This window comes from Rhinoraja longicauda, chromosome 8, assembly GCF_053455715.1.
Source record: "Rhinoraja longicauda isolate Sanriku21f chromosome 8, sRhiLon1.1, whole genome shotgun sequence".
In the NCBI taxonomy this organism is placed as follows: domain Eukaryota; kingdom Metazoa; phylum Chordata; class Chondrichthyes; order Rajiformes; family Arhynchobatidae; genus Rhinoraja; species Rhinoraja longicauda.
This window is the reverse complement of record NC_135960.1, coordinates 20,604,737-20,631,277: the sequence shown is the minus strand read 5'-3', so window position 1 is coordinate 20,631,277 and position 26,541 is coordinate 20,604,737. Positions and strand designations below refer to the sequence as shown.

General features: G+C 37.7%; 1 protein-coding gene across 1 annotated transcript in view; it reads right to left on the bottom strand.

Moving 5' to 3' along the window:
• The window catches only part of LOC144595762 (low-density lipoprotein receptor-related protein 1-like), a 1,259,652-nt gene that overhangs the window by 725,737 nt on the left and 507,374 nt on the right, over positions 1 to 26,541 (bottom strand). The window contains exon 6 of the mRNA XM_078403382.1: positions 17,362 to 17,625. Coding sequence (XP_078259508.1) covers positions 17,362 to 17,625 — 264 coding nt within the window. The remainder of the gene's footprint in view (positions 1 to 17,361; positions 17,626 to 26,541) is intronic.

Genomic DNA, 26,541 nt, shown 5'->3' with positions numbered 1-26,541 from the left:
ATTGTACTGTAGGCTGCATTCATTTTCAAATTTATACCAGAAGATTGAAAGGAGAATTATAGAAAGTAATCAGAATGGAGCTCCAATCCATCACAGATTGTTACAGTAAGAGCTGATCTTAAAGTTTTTTAACAAATCTAAAATTTGTCAGGAATATTATCAACTTATTTTAATATACTATGGTAAATGATGTACAGCTTGGAAAAAACATAACTTAATTAATGAATTGCTAAATGCTGTGGGAGAGGGCATCTACTAATGGGGAAGACTATTCAAGCTTGACACCTTTTCTGTATAAACTAGATGTTATGTTAAGCCCTGAAGCATCTAAAGTTCTGTTTATTATCCTAAACTCTCCAGACCATTTGAATTTATTGTTTTATGGAGTTACATAGTCGTACAGCATGGAAACAGGCCCTTCGGCCCAACTTGCCCATACCGGCCAACATGTCCCAGCTACACTCATCCCACCTGCCTGCATTTGGCCCAAATCCCTCCAAACCTGTCCTATCCATGTACCTATCTAACTGTTTCTTAAACATTGGGATAGTCCCTGGCTCAACTACCTCCTCTGACAGCTCGTTCCATACACCCACCACCCTTTGAGTGTAAAAGTTACCCCTCAGGTTACTATGAAATCCTTTCCCTGCATCTTAAACCTATGTTCTCTGGTCTTCAATTGCACTAACCTGGGCAAGAGACGCTTTGCATCTACCCGATCTATTCCTCTCATGATTTTCTACACCTCTATTCATCCGCCTGCACTCCAAGGAATAGAGTCCTAGCCTACTCAACCTGTCCCTTTAGCTCAGACCATGGAGTCCTGGCATCATCGTCATAAGTCTTCTCTGCATCCATGTCCTCTAAAGAAGCTGCCCAAAAAGCTGAGTTACTCCAGCAGTTTGTATTTTGCTCAAGATTCTGACATGTGCAGTTCCAAGATCATTTCATCCAAGACCACAAGAAATTGCAGAAAATTGTGGACACAGCCCAAGCCATCATACAAAACAACCTTCGTTAGTTACATTGACTCAAATTTTAATGTTTCAATTTATTTTATTGAAATCATTTAAAAATAATCTTCCATGTTGCTTGGCTGAGACATCTTTTGGAAGGATATTACACATTCCTAAACTTTTTCATAGAATGCTGATAGTCAATTAAATGAAATTTTTAATTGAATTTGATGAGAATTATAACGTTAAAATTTCACAGAAATAAATTCTGTTCTTATGACCATGATGATATTAATAGACACTCTTTTTAAATTTGCAAGAAATTGTATGTATAACATTTGCACAAACATGCCTGAATAGCAATACTACCAACTATTTTTACACCACTTATCTTTTACCAATTCTACTCTTATGTTATGTGACTGATTCACGATAACTATGAACTGCAAGGATGGTTGTGGTGTCAACCCTCTCCCTTGCGTTTAGTTATCATTACACTTGATTTCACTTGAATTAAGTGCCATAAAGTGCCTTGTTTTATTATTTCTCCTCATCATTGTCTATGTAACTTGGACCAAGTTATTCACAGTTATGAAAGACCAAGAAGCCAAACTCTCCACTACAGATGCTGGAATCTTGCATTGGAGAGCAAGTGCTTAAGTCAGCAGGTCAGGCAGCATTGCAATGGGTCAGGCAGAAATTGTGGAAGGAATAGACAGACAACATTTTGGGTGGGGATCCTTTTCCAGTCTCAATTTTAAGGCACTGTTGACAAATTATAGTTCAGGGATTCCCAAAAATCAGTCACTAGGAATGATGAACATATATCAAGGAGGATTTGAGCATATGCTTGTATATTTTCCTCTGACTAACTTGTAAACTCTTCCAGCGACAGAGCTCAGAATAGAACGTTTATTTTGGTAGTCTAGTGTCAGATATGTGAACAAAATGATATGGAAGGTGGTAGCACTTAGTCGATAATGCATTACATCATAAATGATCTCAGATTTTTATAAAACATTAATGATACCACTCTCTATTGCTTACTGTTTTAGGAGCATCTTTACAAAAATAGACACAAAATGCTGAAGTAACTCAGCGGGTCAGGCAGCATCTCTGGAGAAAAGGAATAGGTGACATTTGAACCCAAAACATCATATGTTCCTTTTCTCCAGAGATGTTTCTGGACCCACTGAGTTGCTCCAGCATTTGTTCCTATCTTCGGTGCAAAACCAGCATCTGCTGTTCCTTTCTACTTATTACAAAAATAACTGTGATTGAAGAAAGTGGAGAGTTTAGATTAATTTTGTTAATGCCAGCATGCAACACAACATTTTAGAGGAGAGATGTGAGATGCTGAGGCGACTTGCACTGCAGCAAGAAGATTTTAAACATAATTTATACATTATAAATTATGGAAGAAGTATTTTTCTTGCTTGAGAAGCAAGCAAGAAGGGTAATCAATTTTAAAATATCTGAAGATTCAAGGATTTGAAAAGAGAGCGGAATTAGTTTCACCTGGAACCTGCAACACATTGGCACAGATTTTAAGAACAAAATGAATCCCTTCTGTGATATTGAACTTCTATGGCAATACATTATATCTCATGTTTCCATAAAAAAAGACAATTTGCTGTTGTTAAAAATGTCTGCATGTAATTTAATCAATCAGAATCTTGTATCTGATTTTCATTATTTTATCATGAACATCTGGGTAAATTTATTGAATCACAAAATGCTGGAGTAACTCAGCGGGTCAGGCAGCATCTCAGGAGAGAAGGAATGGGTGAGGTTTCGGGTCGAGACCCTTCTTCAGACTGACCCGAAACGTCACCCATTCTTTCTCTCCTGAGATGCTGCCTGACCCGTTGAATTACTCCAGCATTTTGTGATACCTTCAATTTGTACCAGCATCTGGAGTTATTTTCCTACATGGGTAAATTTATTGATCTGTTGCTTCAAGTGTAGTTCTAGAATTGAACAATCGACATTGTCCATTTTTCAACAGAACACAAGCCTTGCATACTGGGACCATGAAATTAGTTAACACTTCTCACTTCAGCAGTTTATTTTCAATCAATGATTTCCCGTTGGAAAAAACGAAAAAAGTGTACATTCAAGTTTTGCACTTTTCCATTTCTCTTGCATAACTTTGTTTAGAAAATCTAATTTTTAAGCGACTTGGACATGTATTTTTCGCAAAAGCAATTGGCTTTCTGTGCTGTGGGTTACCAGGATTCCATGACTGTTTCTGCAAAATCCTCCAAATACACTATACTTTTGAACTAATCAATTCTCTCCGAGACTAACATTCTTAGGAATGAAGCTTTTATTATACTCATTTGGCTGCATTAGACAAATCTTGTTATTCACATATCTGACACTAGACTCCCAAAATAAATGTTCTATTCTGAGCTCTGTCGCTGGAAGAGTTTACAAGTTAGTCAGAGGAAAATATACAAGCATATGCTCAAGCATATGTTCATCATTCCTAGTGACTGATTTTTGGGAATCCCTGAACTATAATTTGTCAACAGCGCCTTAAAATTGAGACTGGAAAAGGATCCCCACCCAAAATGTTGTCTGTCTATTCCTTCCACAATTTCTGCCTGACCCATTGCAATGCTGCCTGACCTGCTGACTTAAGCACTTGCTCTCCAATGCAAGATTCCAGCATCTGCAGTGGAGAGTTTGGCTTCTTGGTCTTTCATACCTGTGAATAACTTGGTCCAAGTTACATAGACAATGATGAGGAGAAATAATATAACAAGGCACTTTATGGCACTTCAAGTGAAATCAAGTGTAATGATAACTAAACGCAAGGGAGAGGGTTGACACAACAACCATCCTTGCACTTAATAGTTATCTTGAACTTCAGCATCTTATCTTAAAATACAAACTTCAATTTCTCATTTTTCTAATGAATTACCTCATATTGACATATGCATAGGAAAGAACTGCAGATGTTGGTTTACACCAAAGATAGACACAAAATGCTGGAGTAACTCAGCGGGACAGGCAACATCTCTGGATAGAAGGAACGAGTGATGTTTTGGGTCGAGACCCTTCTTCAGACTGATGTTTCGGGTCGAGACACTTCTTCGACCCAAAATGTCACCCATTCCTTCTATCCAGAGATGCTGAGTTACTCCAGCATTTTGTGTCATATTTATATATATTACATTGCACCTTCATCCCATTCTGTTAAGCTGTCCAAGTTGCCCTGTGGACTGCACACATTTCTCGTTGTTTTGCAGCCCCCTTGTTGTCAGCATATCTACACTTTTTGTGCCCTCAATAGCACTGGAAAGACAGCAATGAACCACAGTATACACATTTTGACCATTTTTGCTCAATTTATTTCATGTCCTTATTTTCCTTCAATGAGCCTATATTTCACCTTATATCATGATTTAATTTCCCAAGAGGCCTGTGTAAAACCTTGGGTCTGAATATTTCAAAGACTTTCCTAATCTCCTGCCATAATTTGAATAGCAGAGTGGTGCAGCAGTCTCACTGCTCCAGCCAACACGATTTACCTGTGGAGTTTGTACATTCTCCCTGTGTCCTCTAATTTCCTCCCACATCCCAAAGGCCTGTTGATTATGAGGTTAAATGGCCACTGTAATTTGCCCCTAGTGTGTGGGTTTGCAGGAGAATCAGGGATGTGTTCATGGTCATGAGTGAGAGAATGGGTAGGGAATGGGATTGGTAGGAACACAGAGATAAGATGGAATGAAAAGCTTACTTCCATACTGGAAGGGAATGTGAAATATATGAACAACATGCCATTTATAGACAACATTGGTTCTCTAAATGAGCAAAAAAACACATCAATGGGAGCTGGTTAATGCTTCCTCTTCTAATCCTGCATCAATACATAGTCTGAGAAATTTGTCCTTCAAACCATATGATATTAACCAAATTGAGAATGCAGTACCCACATCGTTTTTTTGTTGTTGTTAATTTTATTTAAATTTTAACAAAACAAATACATGTATGAACTCATAGTACGCGATGGTACCTACATTATAAATTCGATTATACATTTTAAATTCGATTATACCTGTATTGTTCTGTATTATCTCCCCACCCACAACCCCCCTCCCCCCCACCCCCCAGTTAGAAAAAAGAGGAAAAAGGAGAAGAAGAAAGATAAAGAAATAAAAATTTAAAAAAGGAAAGAAAGAAAGAAAGAAGAAAGAAGGAAACCTGGAGACAAGAAGGAAACACTTCCGGCTAATTTCTTATTAAATTCTTTTTAGGGGTATCAAAACAATCCTAAAATTAAATATTTCCAATTCTTAATCCTAGTTTTAAAGTGAATGGGTTCCAAAGTTTCAAAAAGAAATCATATTTATTTCTCAGATTATAAGTAGCTTTTTCTAATGGGATACAACTACGCATTTCTGCATACCATCTTGCAATTCTTATTTCATTGTGATCTTTCCAAGTGACCGCCACACATTTTTTTGCTATTGGTATTGCTATTTTGAGAAATCTTTCCTGATATTTATCTAAAATTAATCTTGGTAATATTCCTTTAGTATCTCCCAATAAAAACAACCTTGAATCCAATGGTATGGTCTTATTCATCAATTGTTCCAAAAAGTTTTTTAGGTCTTTCCAAAAAGGAGTTACCTTAGGACATGCCCATGTGGAGTGTAAAAAAGTACCCACATCCTGGTTGCATCTAAAACAAATTTCAGGTAAATTTGGATTTAAATTGTTTAATTTTTTCGGAGTTAAATATAGTTGATGTAAAAAATTGTATTGTACTAAACTATATCTCACATTAATAGTATTTTTCATACTTTCTAAACACAATCTGGAGCAGCACCTCATATTTCGCCTGGGCAGTTTGCAGCCCGGTGGTATGAACGTCGACTTCTCCAACTTCAGATAGCTCCTCTGTCCCTCCCTTCCCCTCCCCCTTCCCAGATCTCCCTCTATCTTCCTGTCTCCACCTATATCCTTCCTTTGTCCCACCCCCGACATCAGTCTGAAGAAGGGTCTCGACCCGAAACGTCACCCATTCCTTCTCTCCCGAGATGCTGCCTGACCTGCTGAGTTACTCCAGCATTTTGTGAATAAAACAATCTTTCCCAACTTGGTTCATCAATGCTAATATTGAGATCTGTTTCCCATCTTTGTCTTGATTTTTGAATTCCTGTCTTTGGACTAGATTTTTGTAAAAATTTATACATTGAAGATATAATTTTTTTAGTTCCCTTGCCCTGAATCAGGGATTCAATTCCTTTAATTTGAAATAAAAACATTGAATTACCTAACTTTTCCCTTAAAAAAGATTGTAATTGATAATAGAAAAAAATACTATTCCCTGGAATTTGATATTTGTTTCTCAATTGAGAGAATGTCAAAAAATTATTTCCTTCGTAGCAATCTCCCATATGTTTAATACCCTTCTGTTCCCAGACTTGTAATATTTGATTATTCCAAGCAAACGGCAGTAATCTATTTTTTACTAATGGAGTTTTAGCTGTTAGAAAAAATCTTTTATCATTAGCTTTAAGTTTTCAACAATATATTAATTAAATGTTTTAGCAAAGGTGACTCTTGATCCTTAACTAATAGCTTTGCTTCCCATTTATAGATAAATTCTTCTGGGCATAGTTCTTTTATTTTATCCATTTCAATTTTAACCCATGCTGTTTTTCCACCCTCTTGATAAAAGGATGAAATAAAACTCATTTGTGCTGCCAGATAGTAACTTTTAAAATTTGGTAATTGCAGTCCACCTAATTCAAATTTCCATGTTAATTTTTCCATAGACACTCTTGGCATTTTACCTTTCCAAAGAAAATTTCTCACAATTTTATTCAATTCTTGAAAAAAATTATTTGGTAAAGGTATAGGCAGTGTTTGGAATAAATACTGTAACCTCGGAAAAATATTCATCTTAATACAGTTCACTCTCCCTAGCAATGTAATTGGAAGATTCATCCATTTCTTCAAGTCCTCCTCAATTTTTTTAATTAGTGGTTTATAATTTAGTTTATACAGATTATTTAACTTATTATCTACTTTAACCCCTAGGTACTTCATGCCTTCTTTTTGCCATTTAAACTGACTTTCTCTTTTACATTGATCATAATTACCTTCAGAAAGAGGCATTATTTCAGTTTTATCTTTATTAATTTTATATCCTGATACTTTCCCATATTCTTCCAGTCTGAAATATAATTTTCTTAAGGATTCCAATGGTCTAGTAAGACAAATTAAAACATCATCTGCAAATAAAGTAATTTTGTGATTTTCCTGATTAACTTTAAATCCTTCAATGTCTAAATCTGATCTTATTAGCTCTGCATCGTTAAGACAACTGTGATGGCTCACAGCCCAAAATTATGTTAGTGTTTTCTTGCTCTCTTCCATAGTTGAAAGCAAAAGATAAAGGTGCACTTGGATAAATATCTAAAGAGCCATGATCAGCAAAGGTAGGAACCAAGAACTGGTCCCAATGGGATGTAAATTTCTACAATTAGGTTAAACATTAGTGCCTACACTCGAGACAAAATTAAAGGAATGAGTTTGAAGGAGCAGTTCAGGCAAAATAAATATAAAGAAGCTATGAAAGATGATTTGAATCCACACGCAAGTCACCGAATCTCTGAATGAGGAAAGAGGGACTCGAAAACAAACAAATAAAGAGAATCACATGTGATAAGAAGGAAGGAAGAGAGAATGAATCAATAATCCTGTTTATTTTAATTCATTTAACTTCAATCTTAGGATTCATCCTAAGGTCTTTGAAATCATCCATTGTCTTCTGTTTATCTTTCATTAGGGCAACTGACACTGCCATGTTTAATTAGGTGGAGCTGCAATAGTCAGCTAATTTTAATGCTTTACATTTAATTTCATGGGACAAATCAAAAGAGACCATTCACAATTAACTTGGACAGGATGGAGCAATTCGACATATAAAATTTGTTGATCACTTGCCAATGGAACATACTCAAATTAATACCGACACTCCCATCCAAACCAAATCAGGAATTTAATCCGCGTTTATATAAACAGGGCACTGAAGTTGGCGTATCTTTTTATTGCAAATTTGGAAACAGATATTTATTTTGTAACAAACAGGAAAAAAGCAGATTTCAAGGGAGATGGGCATTGCCACTAATTGGGACTAGATTAGATGGGGTAATCTTGGTTGACATGAACAAGTAGGGCCAAAGGGTCTTTTTCCATGCTGTGTGACTATCATTTTTAAGCAATGTAATTTAAACTTTGCATTCCATGGAAATTAAGCCACAATATTCCTGAGCTTCATCAAACAAATAAAGTATTTTATTTAAATATCCAACCCCAGACATTAAGATATTTGTGGTAAGAAGCAAAATTATTTTAGGGCATCATTTATTTTAAGTAAGCAACAGCCTTTTTACAGCAGTGTTGAAATCTCTTGTTCTTTCTATAATTGGCTGGTCTGGTCATAGTGACTTCAATTAATTTATTGTACATGGCATCGAGAAAACTATCTTAAAAATTTGCTTGAATGGATAGGTCTTAAAATCATGCCTGTGGATTCAGCCTTGAACCTGACCTGATAACATTTACTGAACTCTCATTGAACCCAACAAGTAAATTACTTGTTGTGCAGCATGTGGTGCAAATTGTAAAAAAATAATATTGCCTCTTAACTCTCAAATGCTCCATAATAAACAGTTTAATTTCTGGTCCAGTGGCCTATACTTCACTGAAATCACATGGAAAGCTGCTTTAATCAAAACAAAATGGAATCAGCCTAACACAAGCAATGAGATATTGAAAAATTGCGCTCATTGTTAAGAATATTTTTAATCAGAATAAAACATAGTCTGGAATTGAAATTAATATACACAGATCAGCTAAGCTAGTTTATAATGAATCAATTGCCTAGATTTGTTGCAACTTTTGATTTAGTTTTTGTTGAGCTAGTGTAAAAGTAGTGGGGTGTAACAATTGTGCTATTAATTCATTAGCAATTGTTATGTTTTAAGATACTGACCAATTTCACTCTGATCATCTAGTGTTGAATTGTTGCCACATTTGTGCTGCAATGCACAATTGTAGAGATAGGTAGTTCACTTTAGAAAACTGTCAGGTATTTTTCCACATTATGATCTTTATATCTTATCTTTAAGATAAGTATACACTGGAATTTAGAAGGATGAGAGGGGATCTTATCGAAACGTATAAGAATATTAATGGTTTGGACACGTTAGAGGCAGGAAACATGTTCCCAATGTTTGGGGAGTCCAGAACAAGGGGCCACAGTTTAAGAATAAGGGGTAGGCCATTTAGAATGGAGATGAGGAAAAACTGTTTCAGTCAGAGAGTTGTGAATCTGTGGAATTCTCTGCCTCAGAAGGCAGTGGAGGCTAATTCTCTGAATGCATTCAAGAGAGAGCTAGATAGAGCTCTTAAGGATAGCAGAGTCAGGGGGTATGGGGAGAAGGCAGGAACGGGGTACTGATTGAGAATGATCAGCCATGATCACATTGAATGGCGGTGCTGGCTCGAAGGGCCGAATGGCCTACTCCTGCACCTATTGTCTATTGTCTATTGTTTTTTGAAAGTGGTTAGGGTTTTTCACTATTTGGTGCAGAAAACATTTTTTCGAAGTACATTATATTTAACTTCTGGCGAAATACTTATGAAATCATCAGTGCTTACGGAGTTATAAATATAAAATCAGGTTTAGGTCATTCAGTCCAAGCCAGCTCCACAATTGAGTTTACGTTTGTGGATTATTTTATTTCAACTCCACTTTCCTTCACTCTGCTTATGTCTCATAATTGACAGAAATAAGTCACAACATCCAAGGTGATCACTTGAATCATAATTCTGTGCTGGTCTGGATAAAAGCATGAAATGAACACAACCACCTTAATGTCTTTTTCTTGTTGTATTTGATATGTTCTCACAGAACTTTAGTCAATGCCTATTCTCTGAGCCATATCATCGCATCTTATTTACTGTTGCATTTATCTTAATCTGCAAAAATCTGCACTCTAAAAGTTGAGTGTTTCATTTCTTGCATGAAACAGATTTAATTTTTAAAAAGGACACAAAGTACTGGAGTGATTCAATGGGTCAGGCAGCATCTCGCGAGAACATAGATATTTTGTTTGAGAATTTGGGATATGTTTTTATATTTTGTGCATTGAGTTTGGATTTTTAGACCAGAGTTCAGGATGTTTTAGTCTTTATGCAAATGTGTTGACCTAATTATGAAAGACAAAACTTTGTAGTACAAGGAAGATCCATCTCTAAATATCAACATCCCTTGGCAAACAAGGGAAGAAAAGGGAAATCTTTTAGCAGAATTTATGTTGTCAATCATGATAGATCAAATTTGTAAACAAATTGAAGCCAAGGCTCCCGAAAAAATAACATGAGCTTTTTCTACAAAGTCCTCAACTGCTCAGAAGACCATTAGTATTTTGTTTTATATCGTATCTCCGGTCTAACATCGAGGAGCTGGCGGCCTCTGTTGGAGACAGACATCGGGAGCTCCAATCGCGGGAGCCTGCCGACAATATCGCGGAGCTAGTGGTCCCTGTCAGGGATCGACCTTGGAGCTCCAACCGCGGGCGCCTGTGGACTTTAACCGTGGAGATCGTGGTCCCTGGTTAGGGACCGACTTCGGGAGCTCCAAGGCGCAGGAGCTTTGACCGCGCCATCGCAGGAGCTTCGATCGCCACGACACGGGAGTTTCGAACGCCGGCTGTGGGAGCTTCGATCATCCCGACTGCAGATGGTTCGACTGCCCCGATGGTGGGAGAATAAAGAGGAAGAAGTTTGGACTTTATTGCCTTCCATCACAGTGAGGAATGTGGGGAATCTGCTGTGGTAGATGTTTATGTTAACTTTTATGTAGTTGTGTGTCTTGTTGCTTTTTTTAGTATGGCTGTATGGTAATTCGATTTTCACTGTACCTTAATTGGTACAGGTGACAATAAACAGACCTTAGAACCTTTGAGGTTTTCATCAACTTGGGTGAAAAATCAATTCAAACATATCAACCAATCAGTCTGATCACTTTTTTTTCAGCAAAAGACTTTGGCTTGAAACATTAACTCTGTATAATTTTCCAGTACTATTGTCTAACCTGCTGAGTGTTTTCAACCTTCTTTTTGTTTTTTGTATGCGATCACAAAATGGTTCATGATTATTTTTTCAATTGTTATGATTCCATTTATTTTAATTGTACTGGGCAAGATCCAATACTTTAATCAGTGATATCAGTCTTAAGCACTTCAGATTTATTCAGAAATAAATAAATTGTTTTCAAGGAAAATAAAGTAATCATTGACCAAGTAATTAATTGTGCAATATTTGCATGCACAATGCAATTGCATCTTAATTGATAAACTAATTATAAAAAGTAATCAGCGTCTCTGTGCATGTGCTGCCTGGTACAGTAAATTATATTATACACATGCTTATGGAAGATTGAGTCAAGGCCCCACTCCTGTGAAAATCAACCAGAATGCCCCTACCTCAATTGCTGCTGGGGAGTCTGTCGATTAAATGAGCCATGCATTCCTAATCACAGCTGCATTCTTCCATTTAGAAGTGGGAAGAGAAACCATTCCAATCTTTGTTCCATGTCTGGTGATGCAGTTAGACACAAAATGCTGGAGTAACTCAGTGGGATGGGCAGCATCTCTGGAGAGAAGAAATGGGTGACGTTTCGGGTTGAGACCCTTCTTCAGACTGATGTCAGGGGAGTGGGCGGGACAAAGATAGAATGTAGCTGGTAACAGGGAGACTAGTGGGAGAACTGGGAAGGGGGAGGGGAGGGTGAGTTGAAGTGCTGAGCCATCGGGAGATCAAGTAGATTAAGATGGACTGAGCAGAGGTGTTCAGCGAAACGATCGCCAAGCCTGTGCTTGGTCTCGTTGATGTAGAGAATTTGACACCTGGAACAGCGGATACAGTACATGAGGTTGGAGGAGGTGTAAGTGAACATCTGCCTCACCTGGAAAGACTGTTTGGGTCCTTGGATGGAGTAAAGGGGAGAGGTAAAGGGGCAGCTGTTGCATCTCCTGCAGTTGCAGGGAAAAGTACCTGGGAGAGGGTGGTTTGGGTGGGAAGGGACAAGTTGACCAGGTAGTTTCGGAGGGAATGGTCTCTGCGGAAAGCAGAAAGGGGTGGAGATGGGAAGATGTGGCCAGTAGTGGGATCCTGTTGGAGGTGGCAAAAATGTTGGACGATTATATGCTGTATGCGACGGCTGATGGGGTGGAAGGTGAGGACATGGGGGACTCTGTCCTTGTTACGAATGGGGGGAGGGGGAGCAAGAGCAGAGCTGCGAGATAGCGAGGAGACCCTAGTGAGAGCCTCATCTATAATGGAAGAGGGGAACGCCTGCAGCGAATGGAGGGATCCGGTTTGTGTGCAGGCAGATTAGATTTGTTCTTGACATTGTGTTTGGCACAGGCATTGTGGGCTGTGCCTACAAAGTACAGCACTGTTTCTCTGCTGTACATTATATGTTCTATGTTCCATTACCTATTTGCACATCTAAAAACAACATTCTCCTTGCAGTGTGTCATTTAGTGGTTAGGTTCATGTACAAGTGGACTTCTGGGATATTTTATCATTGGGATATTTATGACAAATTAAATGTCTTATACTCTGTGCCTAGCAATGTCTAAGGTCTCAGAATCAATGCTACTGTGTTGTAACCCTATTCCCAGTGAGTGCAGTAAATTGAATGGTGAGAAACTGCTGAATATAATAAGGGTTTCAAAGGTTTAACTTGGATAAATGGTCCATGGTATCACCACATTATATATTTTCCCATCTATTGATTCCTACTGATAAGCTCAGAGGATAAATTTTCTGCGAAGCAATCTATCATTGAAAACATTATTTGGGTTTATAAAGTATGAAAGCACAAGAGAATAATTATTTGCACTTCATCTGGTTGTGATCTTGACATCTGATTCTATACGCACATGTTCCGTTATAATAAAATAGGCAACCATGGCGAATCAGAAACAGATTGTTGAATGCAAAATCTAAACTGCAATGGGAGATGTGCTGCATACAAGTGTTAAACCAAATGTTTGATCAATAAATATTTCTCATCTCCCATGGAGATTAAAGCAAAAGGATTGTCTGAACCTTCATCTGCACGAAAAAGACAATAATAAAAGATAGATAACAGAAGGAAATTCAGTTTAAAAACTGACCAGATAGATGATGGCTATATATTTAACCTTCACTTTTTCAATTTATGGGATACCAATTTATATGGCTTAATAATTGTTCATTGACATGGCATACCATGACTCCCTAAAGAATTTGACTAAGTTGTCTGTAATAATATTTCAATTTGAAACATCAATGCCTAGAAATTGGAGCCACTTGTAGCGCACAATCAAAGGCTTCTCAGTTCACCATATGAATTGTATGATAACCATGGGTAAGATCAGGGACGGAGGGGTCTTCGACCTTGTCAACACCTCGTGGTGCTCAGACATGGTGGTACTGGCAAGCTTGTGCTCCCCGAACCTGGAATATCTAACAGGAAAGTGCTGTCCCAATGATCTGCTGTGATACCTTGGGTATGCAAAACAAAGAATAGCACTCTTGACTTGTCACATGTGACAATAAAGTATCATTCATCATTCATAGAAAATATATAGGTTGACGGTGAGAGTGGGAACATTTAAAGGAGATTTTCAAGGCAAGTATTTTACTCAGAGGGTGATAGGTGCATGGAATGCGGTGCCAGGGGATGTGGTAGATGCAGATATGATGTTTCAGGGACATTAAGTCTGAATAGGCAGGGAATAGATGGAGACACATGCAGGCAGATGAGATCGGTTTAGATTGGTAACATGGTCAGCACAAATGGGGCAGGTTGTAAAACCTGTTCTTATGTTGTACATTTCCATTTTCTTCATGTTCACTTCCTGCAGGGCTCTAGGTTCTTAATTTATGCAGCAGCTAATCTCCTGAGAAATGCCTTATGGATATCAAAATATACTACATCTACTGTTCCCCTCTATCAAACTTCTCAATCACAAAGTTGTCAACCATGTTTTACCTTCCATAAAACTAGGTTTGCTTACATTTTTTTTTTTCCGAAGTAAATAGATTTTCTTCTATGATTATTGACTCTAATATCTTGCCAGCCATAGATGTGAAACAAACTGGCCTACAGGATCCTGTCTCCCTGCTTTTTTTGAACAAGAGAAACATGGTGGCAGGTTTCCAATCTTCAGGAATCTCCTGGAATTTAGAGAGTTTTGAAAAAAAATGTAACCAATGAGTCCACAATTTCTGTAGACACTTTGTTTAAAAACATTAGATTTAAACCAAGACCGAGGCACTATTGATAACGATATTACTCTTTTGTGCCTGGTCCTGGATGAGCTCATGATTTACAGTTCAGTTCAATTTAGTTTATTGTCACATGGTACAGTGAAAAGCTTTTTGTTGGGTGCTAACCAGTCAGCAGAAAGGCAATACATGATTAGTTTAGATGAACGTTTAGTGCAAGGTAAAGCCACAAAGTCCGGTGAAGGATAGTCCAAGGGACATCAAAGAGATAAATAGTAGTTCAGCACTGCTCTCTGGTTGTGGTAGGATGATTCAGATGCCTTGGTAGGGTCCATTCATAACATTGGAATCAATCTGGCTTTCCACTACTTGGCGGGATTCACAGCACAGTGCCCTCTCTCCTACCAGTTTTACCTCAGATGCATGAACCCATTTATGCATAATGCTCTTTAAGTTCGGACTCAGTGGTCAGCATGACAATGATGTGACAATTGTAGGCAGGGCTCCTGGACAGTTTTTAAAAAAACCCCAGTCTTTTCATGAGTTGCCTGGATTATTGCGATTCACCTGAAAGGGAAATTCCAATTTCTATGTGTGAGATTCCAACGTGAACCCCAGGAACAATTTAAGAACTGGCTGAAGAGTGGTGAGCAGCTACAGGTACTATGTGTTACAGGGATTAACTGAGCAGGTGGTTAAAGTGCTGAGCTGAGTACTCAGAGACTGATTTATTATCAGATAAAACACAAGATAAACTGGTTAAATTCACAGTTCAGGATGGAGCCAGATTTTAGGAGATTAGCTGAGTTAGTTAAAATATTGAATTGTATGGGATAAGAGATTATATGGACAAATGTAAATATGGTGCAAATAGGAATAAGTTTTAAATACTGTGCAGAAATTAAATACATAGCCAAAGAAGTTGCAATTTTGTTAGAGCTTTTTTTTTAAGAGTTGTTAATTGATGTGGTCAGTTACCAGAGAGAGCAGTTATTAAATTATATCAAAATCAGAAGATAAACAGAAAAAGCTGGAGTAACTCAGCGGGTCAGACAGCATCTCTGGAGAAAAGGACAAGGTGATGTTTTGGGTCAGACTGAAGAAGGGTCTCGACCCGAAATGTCACCTATTCCTTTTCTCCAGATATGATGTCTGATCTGCTGAGTTACTCCAGCTTTTTCTGTCTATCTTCGGTTTAAACCAACATCTGCAGTTCCTTCCTACATATATCACAAACAGAACTTTTTTTTCAAATTAAAATTGTTACAATCAGAGAAAGTCATGATTATTATACAACGTATCAACTAGAAAATAGACACAAAATGCCTGAGTGACTCCTAAAGAAGGACCCATTCCTTCTATCCAGAGATTCTGCCTGTCCCGCTGAGTTACTCCAGCATTTTGTGTCTATCTTCGGTGTAAACGAGCATTTGCAGTTCCTTCCTACACATATCAACTAGAATCCCATGTCAAATTTGCCTCACTGATGCATAAACTGGTGTTTCAAGCTTGGAGGCAGTTCAGGGGTTGATTATTATCCTCGGTATCTGATTCTTATCCTCACTGTCGAGGGATATTTAACATATTGAAGGCATTCTATGTGCAAGTTGTTGCTCAGAGAGCAAGAGGAACAGTTGAAGAAACAGCTGCGGAGGAGATTATTGTTTGTTAGCACTAAGCATGCTGTTAAAATAGCATCAGCAAGTTTCCACTTTTTAGCAGAATTCAATTTCCTTCAAGTCAATTGGTATAGAATGAATTTCTAGCACTGGATTTTTCAGCTTTAAAAGGTAACCTCAAATACATATATTATTAGTTTGTACATTACAAACTAAACCATCGCTAAAATCAATGAGCAGGATCATATGTCCAATTTTGGATAGAGGTCACAGAACACTTCCACAGAGAAATTATAAACTCCACATACTTTTTCAAGCAAATATGACCGAAAAGGACTTGAGATGCTCATGGAACAAGATCTGTGTGACTGAATTTACAAGCAGGGGTCAAAATAAGTGATCATTGATCCTGACTGCAAAAATTGGTATCAGGATGCTGTTATGCAAACAGGAGACACAAAAGACTGCAGATGCTGAAATCAATATTACACAATGTTTGTTCTCAGCTGCCCATGAATACACTGTAGGACACATTATCATGCAAATTTCTGCAGTGATACCACATTAAATCTACTGACCTAACATCCAGAATAGTGGGAGAGTCTAAAACTAGAGGTCATAGCCTCAGAATTAAAGGACATTCTTTGAGGTGGGTGGTGAATCTGTGGAATTCTTTGCCACAGAAGGCTGTGGAAGCTATGTCAGTGGATATTTTTAAGGCAGAGATAGATAGATTCTTGATTAGTACGGGTGTCAGGGGTTTATGGGGAGAAGCCAGGAGAATGGGGTTAGGGGAGATAGATCAGCCATGATCGAATGGCGGAGTAGACTTGATGGGCCGAATGGCCTAATTCTACTCTTATTCCTAATGACATTACCTTATTTAGGGTGATAAATGTTATGTTACCTTAAATGTTAAGGTAAATAAATAAATACCTTATTTATTTAGGTAAATAAAATATGCCACCTCTGTCAGGAGACAAGAATATCCTGTTGATGATTGGCAAACGGGGGGATAAATAACCTTCATTGGGGAGGAATAGAAAAGCCTGAGAATAAGGTCAGAAATAGTTGTGATTCTCTAATGGAGAACTGGAAGGGGCTGTACTTGTCTCTCTGAATGAACAAAGATGGATTGTGCAACTCTCACCATTTCAACATGCTGTGCAATTATCAAAATGTTCAATGGGAATATTTCTGTCAGCTGTTTTTCTTTGAGAAAATTGATGTTGTTAAATTGAATTTCATGTTTATTAATCTTTGGTGATGTAGGTTTGATTTAATAATAAACCTTTTCATGAAATTACTTTTCAAAACAAGAAGTTGCTTTCATTTAACATTTGCCATATCATACACACTCACTGCAGGAACACCAATATTGATTCTGACAAGGTGATTGCTGATTTAAAAAAAAAAAGATTACCTATTAGTAAGAAACACATTCTAAGGTATGTCTAAGTGCTGAAGGTACTCACTGTGGAGGCTGTGTGAAATATTGACGACTCTTTCTTCAGAAAATCCATTCAGTGGTGCCATCCTGGCACATTTTAGCTCAGCATGAATGGACATTTCCTCTGCTGTGATCCAGCAGACAAGTTCCTCATCGTAAATAAAATCCAATGCAATGATTCCATTAGTATTGATGGAATTCTGGATGGGAATCTTTGATCCATCCAAACTCGTCACCTCGATACTTTTAATGTTGGCAATCAAAAGTACAGGTGGTGAATCAATAGGTTCTGAAAAATATTAAATTGAATATTTTCAGTTTCATTTAAAAAATAAAATTATTGTACAATAACCCAACAAACAGAAAACCTTTCATTTAGGGCAGATCACAATTAAGATAATATAACATGGGAACTTTGTTACCACTTTGATAATGTTCCTGAAAACAGATCAGTACCATTTATTTTCCATTATTGTTAAAAAAAATCTGTAGATTGGATGTCAACCATAAATGTTTACTGGTAATCGTTTCACTGCCTCAATGACTGAGAATAGTAAGCACTGTTGTGTCATCTCCTATCTGGATAAAATATGTTTTAAAAGTTCATTTTCGGCAACCTATTTCCTCCTGGCCTGTTGAAGTGTTTGTAAACCATTTTTTAATGCATGCACTCATTGTAACAGATGTGTTTTTGAATTAAATGGCTCAACCAAATATGAAATTATTATTATTTAACACAGGGTAGATTTTGGCAAAATCTTTTTTTTGCAAAAACACTTTGATTCTCTGATTCGGTGATGTATGTATGGGACTACATTTTAATCCTGAGACCAATGCTATAGGAAAACAGCAGCAAGATTTCTCTGAGGGCTCCTGTTTTTTCTCAGGGTGGGGGAGATGGACACGATGTGGGCACTACCTTGTGTGGTCTTCAGACAGCCTTGATGTATCACAAAGGTTTTATGATTACACTTCCTGAGGCAAAGTAATTTAAATGATGCAACACAATTCTAGAACAACAGAAATATCTGCAGGTGTGTAAGAAGGAACTGAAGATGCTGGTTTACACCGAAGATAGACACAAAATACACTCAGTGGACAGGCAACATCTCGTGAGAGAAGAAATGGGTGACATTTTGGGTTGAGACCCATCTGAAGAAAAATCTGCAGGTATATATGCAGAGTTCATGGAAATTGGCAGGACATGTTGAGAAAATGGTTAAAAAACCATCTGGGATCCGTCAACAGAAACTGATTGTGTAAAGGGATTAGAGCCATAATAATCCCTTTATAAAACACTGGTCTACCCACAACTGGTGTTTTGTGTAAGTTCTGGATGCCATATTAGAGGAAAGATGAAGTCATGCAGCACATAAACAGGCCCTTCAGCCCACATATCTGTCCACCCATCTATTTATACTATCCCTTAGTCGGGTGAATACAATGCTTTGGCAATTCAAATGCTCATCCAGATGTTACTTGGCTTTTGTGAGATGTAAATGGTTTAGTAAGTGTGCTGAAGACTTTTACTGAGATGATTCCGAGAATGAAAGACTTCATTTATGGAGCGGAGTAGCTCTTTGGCCTAGAATAAATTGTCAAGAATCTGGTAAATATGTTTTAAATTATGAAGGGATTAGAAATGTTCTTATTGATAGAGCGTTCAAAAATTAAGGGAATGAAATGCAGTATGACAAAAAAAAACACTTCTTTTAGGCAGAGTCGTTTGGGACCTGGAATGCACAAGTAAGGATTGCATGGATATGCATTCAATTACAGTGTTCCCCAGGAAGCTAGTTAAACAGTTCAAAGGAAAAGGTGAATGTAGGATTATGAGGAGTTGGGATAAATCAAAGGCTCTCACATAAAGCTTGCAGAGATTTGAAGGGTCAAGTAGCCTCTTTTCATATTATTACTATTCTATGAATCTGTGTTTCACCAAGTGTGAAAAAGCACAGGAAAGTCAGATGAAAAACTGAAACCTGCCCTCAACAAACTATGAATGTTAGACTTCAATAAAAAAAGGAACTGAAGATGCTGGTTTATACTGAAGATAGACAAACAATGCTGCAGTAACATAGAGGGTCAGGCAGCATCTCTGGAGAAAATAGAGAGATGCTGCCTGACCCGCTGAGTTACTCCAGTATTTTGTGTCTCTTATGAATGTTCGACTTCAGTTTACTAGAAGCACTTGGAAAATTTGCATTACAAGAGGAAGTCCTTGAAAATTTCAAGTAGCAATGAAACTAGATATCTAATCACCTTCATCTCCTGGAAATTCCTGATGTGCCGAAAATGCAAACATTTCCTATTCTTTTATTTTAAAATAGATAATAATCAGTTTTGCATTTTTACAATAGTTTTTGTAGTTTTCGTAGTTTTTGTAGTTGTAAAAGCAATAGTTTTTTTTCATTCCAACAAGAAAAATCAGGTTTTCAAATACTCCAAAGATACTAAATCACTTGGTTCATTTTCATCAATACTAGATCAATAAATTAAGCACTGCACCAGTACCAGTGTAATATACCTCTGCTGAGGGAAAATATGGGAGGATTATGAAATTCCCTCCGATGTAGAAATTACTGAATTAAAGACAGCCTCACGAACTCCAATGGCCTTTGTTAAAAAATAAATAAACCTGTCCTGCAACTCTGTTAATCAGCTCTCAAGTGTTGATAACCACCAAATAGAAGATGTCAGGAATCTAATTTGGAATGTTTAGAAGTTCCAGGCAGTTGGAATCAATCCTAATATATTAGTGTTAATTCAGATGGATTTGAAAAATGCTCCCCCTCTGACTCAACGTTAGATGCAAATTAACAAGAAAAATCTTTTGACCTTTACAGTTTGAGTTGGGAAAACAGAGATAAACACCAGTTTCTGTGCACCTACAGATTTTTCTTAGCTAGAGGATTTATGATCCTTCACATATGCCTCTGCTGGTTGGTCTCATTATGGTTTGGGATCATTAAAGATGAATGCACCTTTTGTTTGTGCCAAGTTGGCATGTATACTCGAGAGAGATTATATAAATATATTTCAAGGGACGTGGATATATATATCAAGGGACGTGGTGGATTTGATGTAGAATGTATCAGATACACAATGCCTTTTTTGTGTTATACTTTTTAAGAAGAGCAACAGAGCAAGTAACATACGAGCACTTTGTCGCGTTACATTATGCAGGGGGAAAAAATGCAGGGGAGAATTAAAATCCATTACAAAGTGAGGATACAAATGTCTGAAGAAGGGTCTCGACCCGAAACATCACCCATTCCTTCTCTCCCGAGATGCTGCCTGACCTGCTGAGTTACTCCAGCATTTTGTGAATAAATACCTTTGATTTGTACCAGCATCTGCAGTTATTTTCTTATACAAATGTCCTCACTCACCATGCAAGCTAGCCTCCCCTCCATCAACACTTCACACTATCTCAGAAAAGCAGCCATATAATTAAGGATCAATCACACAGAATCAATCTCCCAAATCCCATCAGGCAAAAGATATGAAAGTTGTAAATGCTCGAACAGACCTTGTATATGCTAAGAAAGTATTGCAATGTCACTTTATTGAGGCAAAGATCTCAAATATTACATGCTGTTGGCTATCAGAATAAAATTGAGAAAGCTCTGTTGGTATGCCAAGTCACAACTTGCATATAGATCTTCTTCTGAAGTAGTTTCTTGGGATTGAAGACGATTGCTTGCACTTCAGTTTTGTGAATTTTGAAGCAACTGAGAAAACTCTCTTGAAAAGAAAGAGGTAAATGCCTGCATCCACTTTTCCTGCCCCTACAGCAACAGATTTGAATGCTTCGTCGACAAGGAAGCAGACATCGGCCATGACCCTGATTCCATGGGCAAAGCAGTCAAGTTTGCACTGAACTTTGAGAAGACCACTAATCTCAGTGAGGCCAAAACATACAATTTGGGCATTTGCCCCATAAATAAGTTCAGGAAATTAGGATAGTAAATCCTAATTGTTCTGCGAGTTCATAAAAAACTGCAATTTTTCGAATCAGTGAAGTTGAAAATCTCACTGTGAATGAATTTTGTATGTTACTTTACAGTCAACGTTATTTGGTGAGACTTTAAGAAAAAAAGTGCAGGGGAGAATTAAAATCCATTACAAAGTGTGGATGCAAATGTCCTGGCTCACCTTGCAAGCTAGCCTCCCCTCCAATAACTCTTCACACTATCTCAGAAAAGCAGCCATATAATTAAGGATCAATCACACAGAATCAATCTCCCTTCTTCCAAATCCCATCAGGCAAAAGATATGAAAGTTGTAAATGCTCGAACAGACCTTGTATATGCTAAGGAAGTATTCCTGACTCCCAATTTATCCTCTTGCTATCCTAGCACCTTTTTATTGATAATCTGCACTTTCTCTGCAGCTGCACTCTATCCTTTCTCTTTGTGAACTACCTGATGTTTGATTGCACTCATGTCTGGTATAATTTGCTGGGATGGCATGCAAAACCGAATTTTTCACTGCCTCAGTACATGACCATAATAAACCAATAGCAACAATCATAAAACTACACAGAATATGCACAACATTACTCTTATCTGAGCTAATGAATCTTTCGAATCCACAATTTCATTTTTATTTGGAGTTGCGCAAATTAACTTCTAGCCTGCTGACTCTGGTCGAAATAGTTGCTGGTTCCTTAGAGACCTGCAGAGTAGAGTTACAATATTGTTTCACTAGCCAATTCCGTCCTTTAAAGAACAGCACTTTAATTGTTTAGAGACACCAAAAACTGCAGACACTTGAATCTTGAGCAAAAATACAAAAGGCTGGAGGAACTCAATGGATCAGAAGGACTGATATTACTCCTTTCTTGTGGGGAAATTAACATGGGAGCCCATTCAGCTCGAGGAACTCAGTGGGTCAGGCACCAACTGTGGAGGGAATGGATAGAAAATAGATGCAGGAGGAGGCCATTTGGCCCTTCGAGCCAGCACCGCCACATGTGTCAGGTGTTTGAAGATGGATGCTGAGCTAAAAGATCACCTGTTCATTCCCTCCACAGTTGGTGCCTGACCGATTGAGTTCCTCTAGCCTTGAGTTTTAAATTTATTACTTGACTTTCTTAGCTTAGAAAAAAGTTGGTGCCCTACCTAATTTCATAAGATCATAAGTGAAAGGAGTAGAATTAGGCCATTCGGCCCATCGTCTACATCATCATTCAAAGAATTCCACAGATTCACCACCCTCTGACTTAAAAAAATTCCTCAGCTTCTTCCTTTAATTCCTCCTCATCTTCTCCCACTAGTGGAAACATCCTCTCCACATCCACTCTATCCAAGCCTTTCACAATTCTGAAAGTTTCAATGAGGTCCCCCCTCATTCTTCTGAACTCCAGCAAATATTGGCCCACTGCTGTCAAACACTAATCATATGTTAATACTCATTACTGGGATCATTCTTGTAAACCTCTGGACCCTCTCCAGATCCAACACATCCTTCCTCAGATATGGTGCCCAAAATTACTCACAATATTCCAAATACAACCTGACCAGTGCTTCATGGAGCCTCATCATTACATCCCTGTTTTGTATACAGCTTTGCTTGCTTTGGTTCAAAATGCTCCCTATTTTTAGGTGGCGACCAATCAACCTATCATAAACAGCGTGAGGAATATAAAACTTCCATAAAAAACCCTGCAGAGGAATTGAAATAGAATATAATCATCCATTTATCCTGATCTAGCCTTTGCATCTGCTTAAGACATCAATCCAGTTCAACAATCTACCCAAGTAGCACATTTAGAAAAGTGTTCAATGATTTAATTTAAAATTAACCAGAAAAGTTCAGTATTAGCACAGTATATTAGAGATTTTTCAAAGACCAAATATATCTTTATTGCCAAGTTATGTTACATCTATTTCATTTAAATTCATCTTTTAAAATGAAGGATGAACTATGTGTGCAGGATAAAGCTGGACTGATATTATTCCTTTCTTGTGGGAAATTAACTTACAGGAGGCCATTCAGCCCCTCTGAACTGACTCTACGATTAGATTGTTGAAGCGCCATTGCCTTTTGTCAGTCCCAGAGGAGGAGTTGACGAAATAGGAATGAAACTAACTAAACAACATCTGCTATTCTTAACTGTTATTTGTTAGTTCACCCAGAAGATAAAATCAATGTTCTACATATTTATTGTCTCTCTGGAACCTTTCAGAACAAATAGAAATGCAGAGATAACTTCACAAAAGAATTACATCCTGGGTTTGTCACTTGACAGCTGCTAAATTATTGTTTTGCAGCCATTTGATGTTGATAATCCCAGTATGGCTAAAGAGATTGTAAAGAAGCAAACAGGACTTTGGATTTTAAGCATGGTGTCATTCTGTTTCCATAACATGCCTCTTCAAGTAGTTCCAACCTGAACCATCTGTTTCTGGGAAAAGAACAAATTGAAATTCAATTGGCCTCAGAGACCAACTAAAACAGATTAAACTAATTGCCATTCACTTACTCAACTTCTCTGCCACCTATATTCCAGACTGCACCATATCCCTGAACAAGTCGCAGTTATAAAAGTGGTCGTAGTGGACTGAATCCAGCAGGGACTGGCATTCTCTGACTGCCGATTTTCTTATTATACACTGATGGGCTTAACACCCCATTGTTGTCCAGGTAGGCCAGAAAAAGCAATTCAATACCTTTAATGTTAATGTTAGAAAAGCACAGGTAGCTGCAAGATCATGAATTTTCACAATTACTGTAGTCAGTGAGTCGTGCTCAAAACCCCCCATTAATTTTCACTAGGATCCAAATATACATGACTATTCAACTTTACTCAGCAAATAGTGCATTTAATGTTGAATCATATTAAGTGAGAATGTGTACATTAAGTTAAATTAGCAAGCAAATAGTGCACCCTGTTGCAACGGTTACATTAAAACATATTTATCCAAAAGTTCATCCCTTACTAAAGGTAATACAAAGCAGTGGCAGCAATGGTTTCCAGCGGGTACTCTGGTTTCCTCCGACATCCCAAAGATATGCGAGTTTGTATGTTAATTGGCCTCTGTAAACTTTCTCTTGTGTGCAGCGAGTGGATGTGAAGGTGGGCTAACATAGAACTGGTCTGAACGAGTGATCAATGGTCGGCGTGGATTTGGTGGGTTGAAGCGCCTTTTTCCATGCAATATCTCTCAATTTCAATTTTCTCTATTAACAAAATGGCTTTCAGAGTGGAGCATGATAGAATACTTGTCACTCATGATTATGTATTTCCAGTGAATCACTGAAACTAGGGATCAGAGCTCAAAGCTCAGATGGACAACTAACCAGGGAATAAATGCTCCTGAATAGCAGCATAGTCTTACTCAGCCATTACATTTTGTATCATTAATGGAAAATATAGTCGTGAATACAAGCACAAATGAAGCACAATTCTGGGCAAAATAATAAAATGATGGTTGCTTCGATATTATTGTCATTATCATAAATTGAATGACCTTTAGCTTCATCACTGCTAACTTGATTTCCATCTTGCAATGAATTTCAGAATCTGCGATGTTAATGAAAGTATTCATTAATTTGTAATGAGTTTTAAGAAAACCATCTGCTAATGTTGCCAATTTAGAAGCATGGTATTGTAGCTAATGAGATGACAATGTTTCAATCTAAGAGTTCATTGATTTATTTCGTAAGTAGGCACTAAACACGTTTCACTTTGGAGTTCAAATATGATAGGTTGGCATAGAAAAGTGAATGCTACCATCACATTTATGGATATAATAAATAGGTGCAGATGATACTTATATAAACTACTTCAATGAAAACAAACCATTACAAATATGCAGATATTTCTTTGACCTGAAATGTTATTTATTTATTTGCAGATGCTCCCTGACCTGTAAAATGTGCACAGTAATGTGTTTTTATGCTACAAAGACCTGATCTTTTTTTGTTGCACTTCAATCCTATTTTCTTACTTTCATCATTTTATGTCATGACATAAGAATAAAGAGTGTTGTAGAATTGTAGAGTGCAGAAGCAGACCTTTCAACTCACACCATCCATGCAACTTCTTGCCTACTGCACATGCCATTTTCCCAATCTTTCCATGCCTCACCTTTACAAATACCTGCCTAAATATCTCTTAAATGCATTATTTGCGTTAGATTTCATCATGCTGTCTGGCAGCGCATTCCAGATACTTAACTCCCCTTTGTATGATAAACTAACCCCACTTTAGAACTCATTTCTCGTACCTTAAAGAGATGTCCTCTTGTTTAGATGCCCTTATGAAAATAAATATTCCAATTACCTTTCCTTTCTATGTCTCTAATAATTTGGATAATTTTATACACCATCAGGTCACCCTCAGCCTCCTGTGCTCAGAGGAAATAAATCCAACCTTTCCAACACATCTCCATAACAAAAGACTTCCAATTCAGACAGCATCCTGGCGAATCTCCTTTGTACTCTCACTCACACAAACATATCTTCCTATAATGTGGTGATCAGAACTACACACAATACTCCAGGTGTGGTCCAACCTGTGGTTTGTAAAGTTGCAACATGGTGCCTGGATTTTCATGTTCTATTGCCATTTTCAGGGAACCATGGACTTGAACCTTCACATCCCCCAGCACATGAACATTTCTCAGCACATTACCATTTATTTTACATGTCCCCTTTTTCACTTCCAAAAATACACCACCTCACATTTGCTGTGATTAGATTCCATCTTCCAATACCCCACTCATTTCCAATGTTCTATAGATTCAGGATCAGTTCCTGTGGATTGGAGGGTAGCTAATGCTATCCCACTTTTTAAAAAAGGAGGGAGAGAGAAGACGGGAAATTATAGACCAGTTAGTCTGACATCAGTGATGGGGGAGGTGCTGGAGTCACTAATAAAAGACGAAATTGCGGAGCATTTGGATAGCAGTAACACGATCGTTCCAAGTCAGCATGGATTTACGAAGGGGAAATCATGCTTGACTAATCTTCTGGAATTTTTTGAGGATGTAACTAGGAAAATTGACAGGGGAGAGCCGGTGGATGTAGTGTACCTTGACTTTCAGAAAGCCTTCGACAAGGTCCCACATAGGAGATTAGTGGGCAAAATTAGAGCACTTGGTATTGGGGGTAGGGTACTGACATGGATAGAAAATTGGTTGGCAGACAGAAAGCAAAGAGTGGGGATAAATGGGTCCCTTTCAGAATGGCAGGC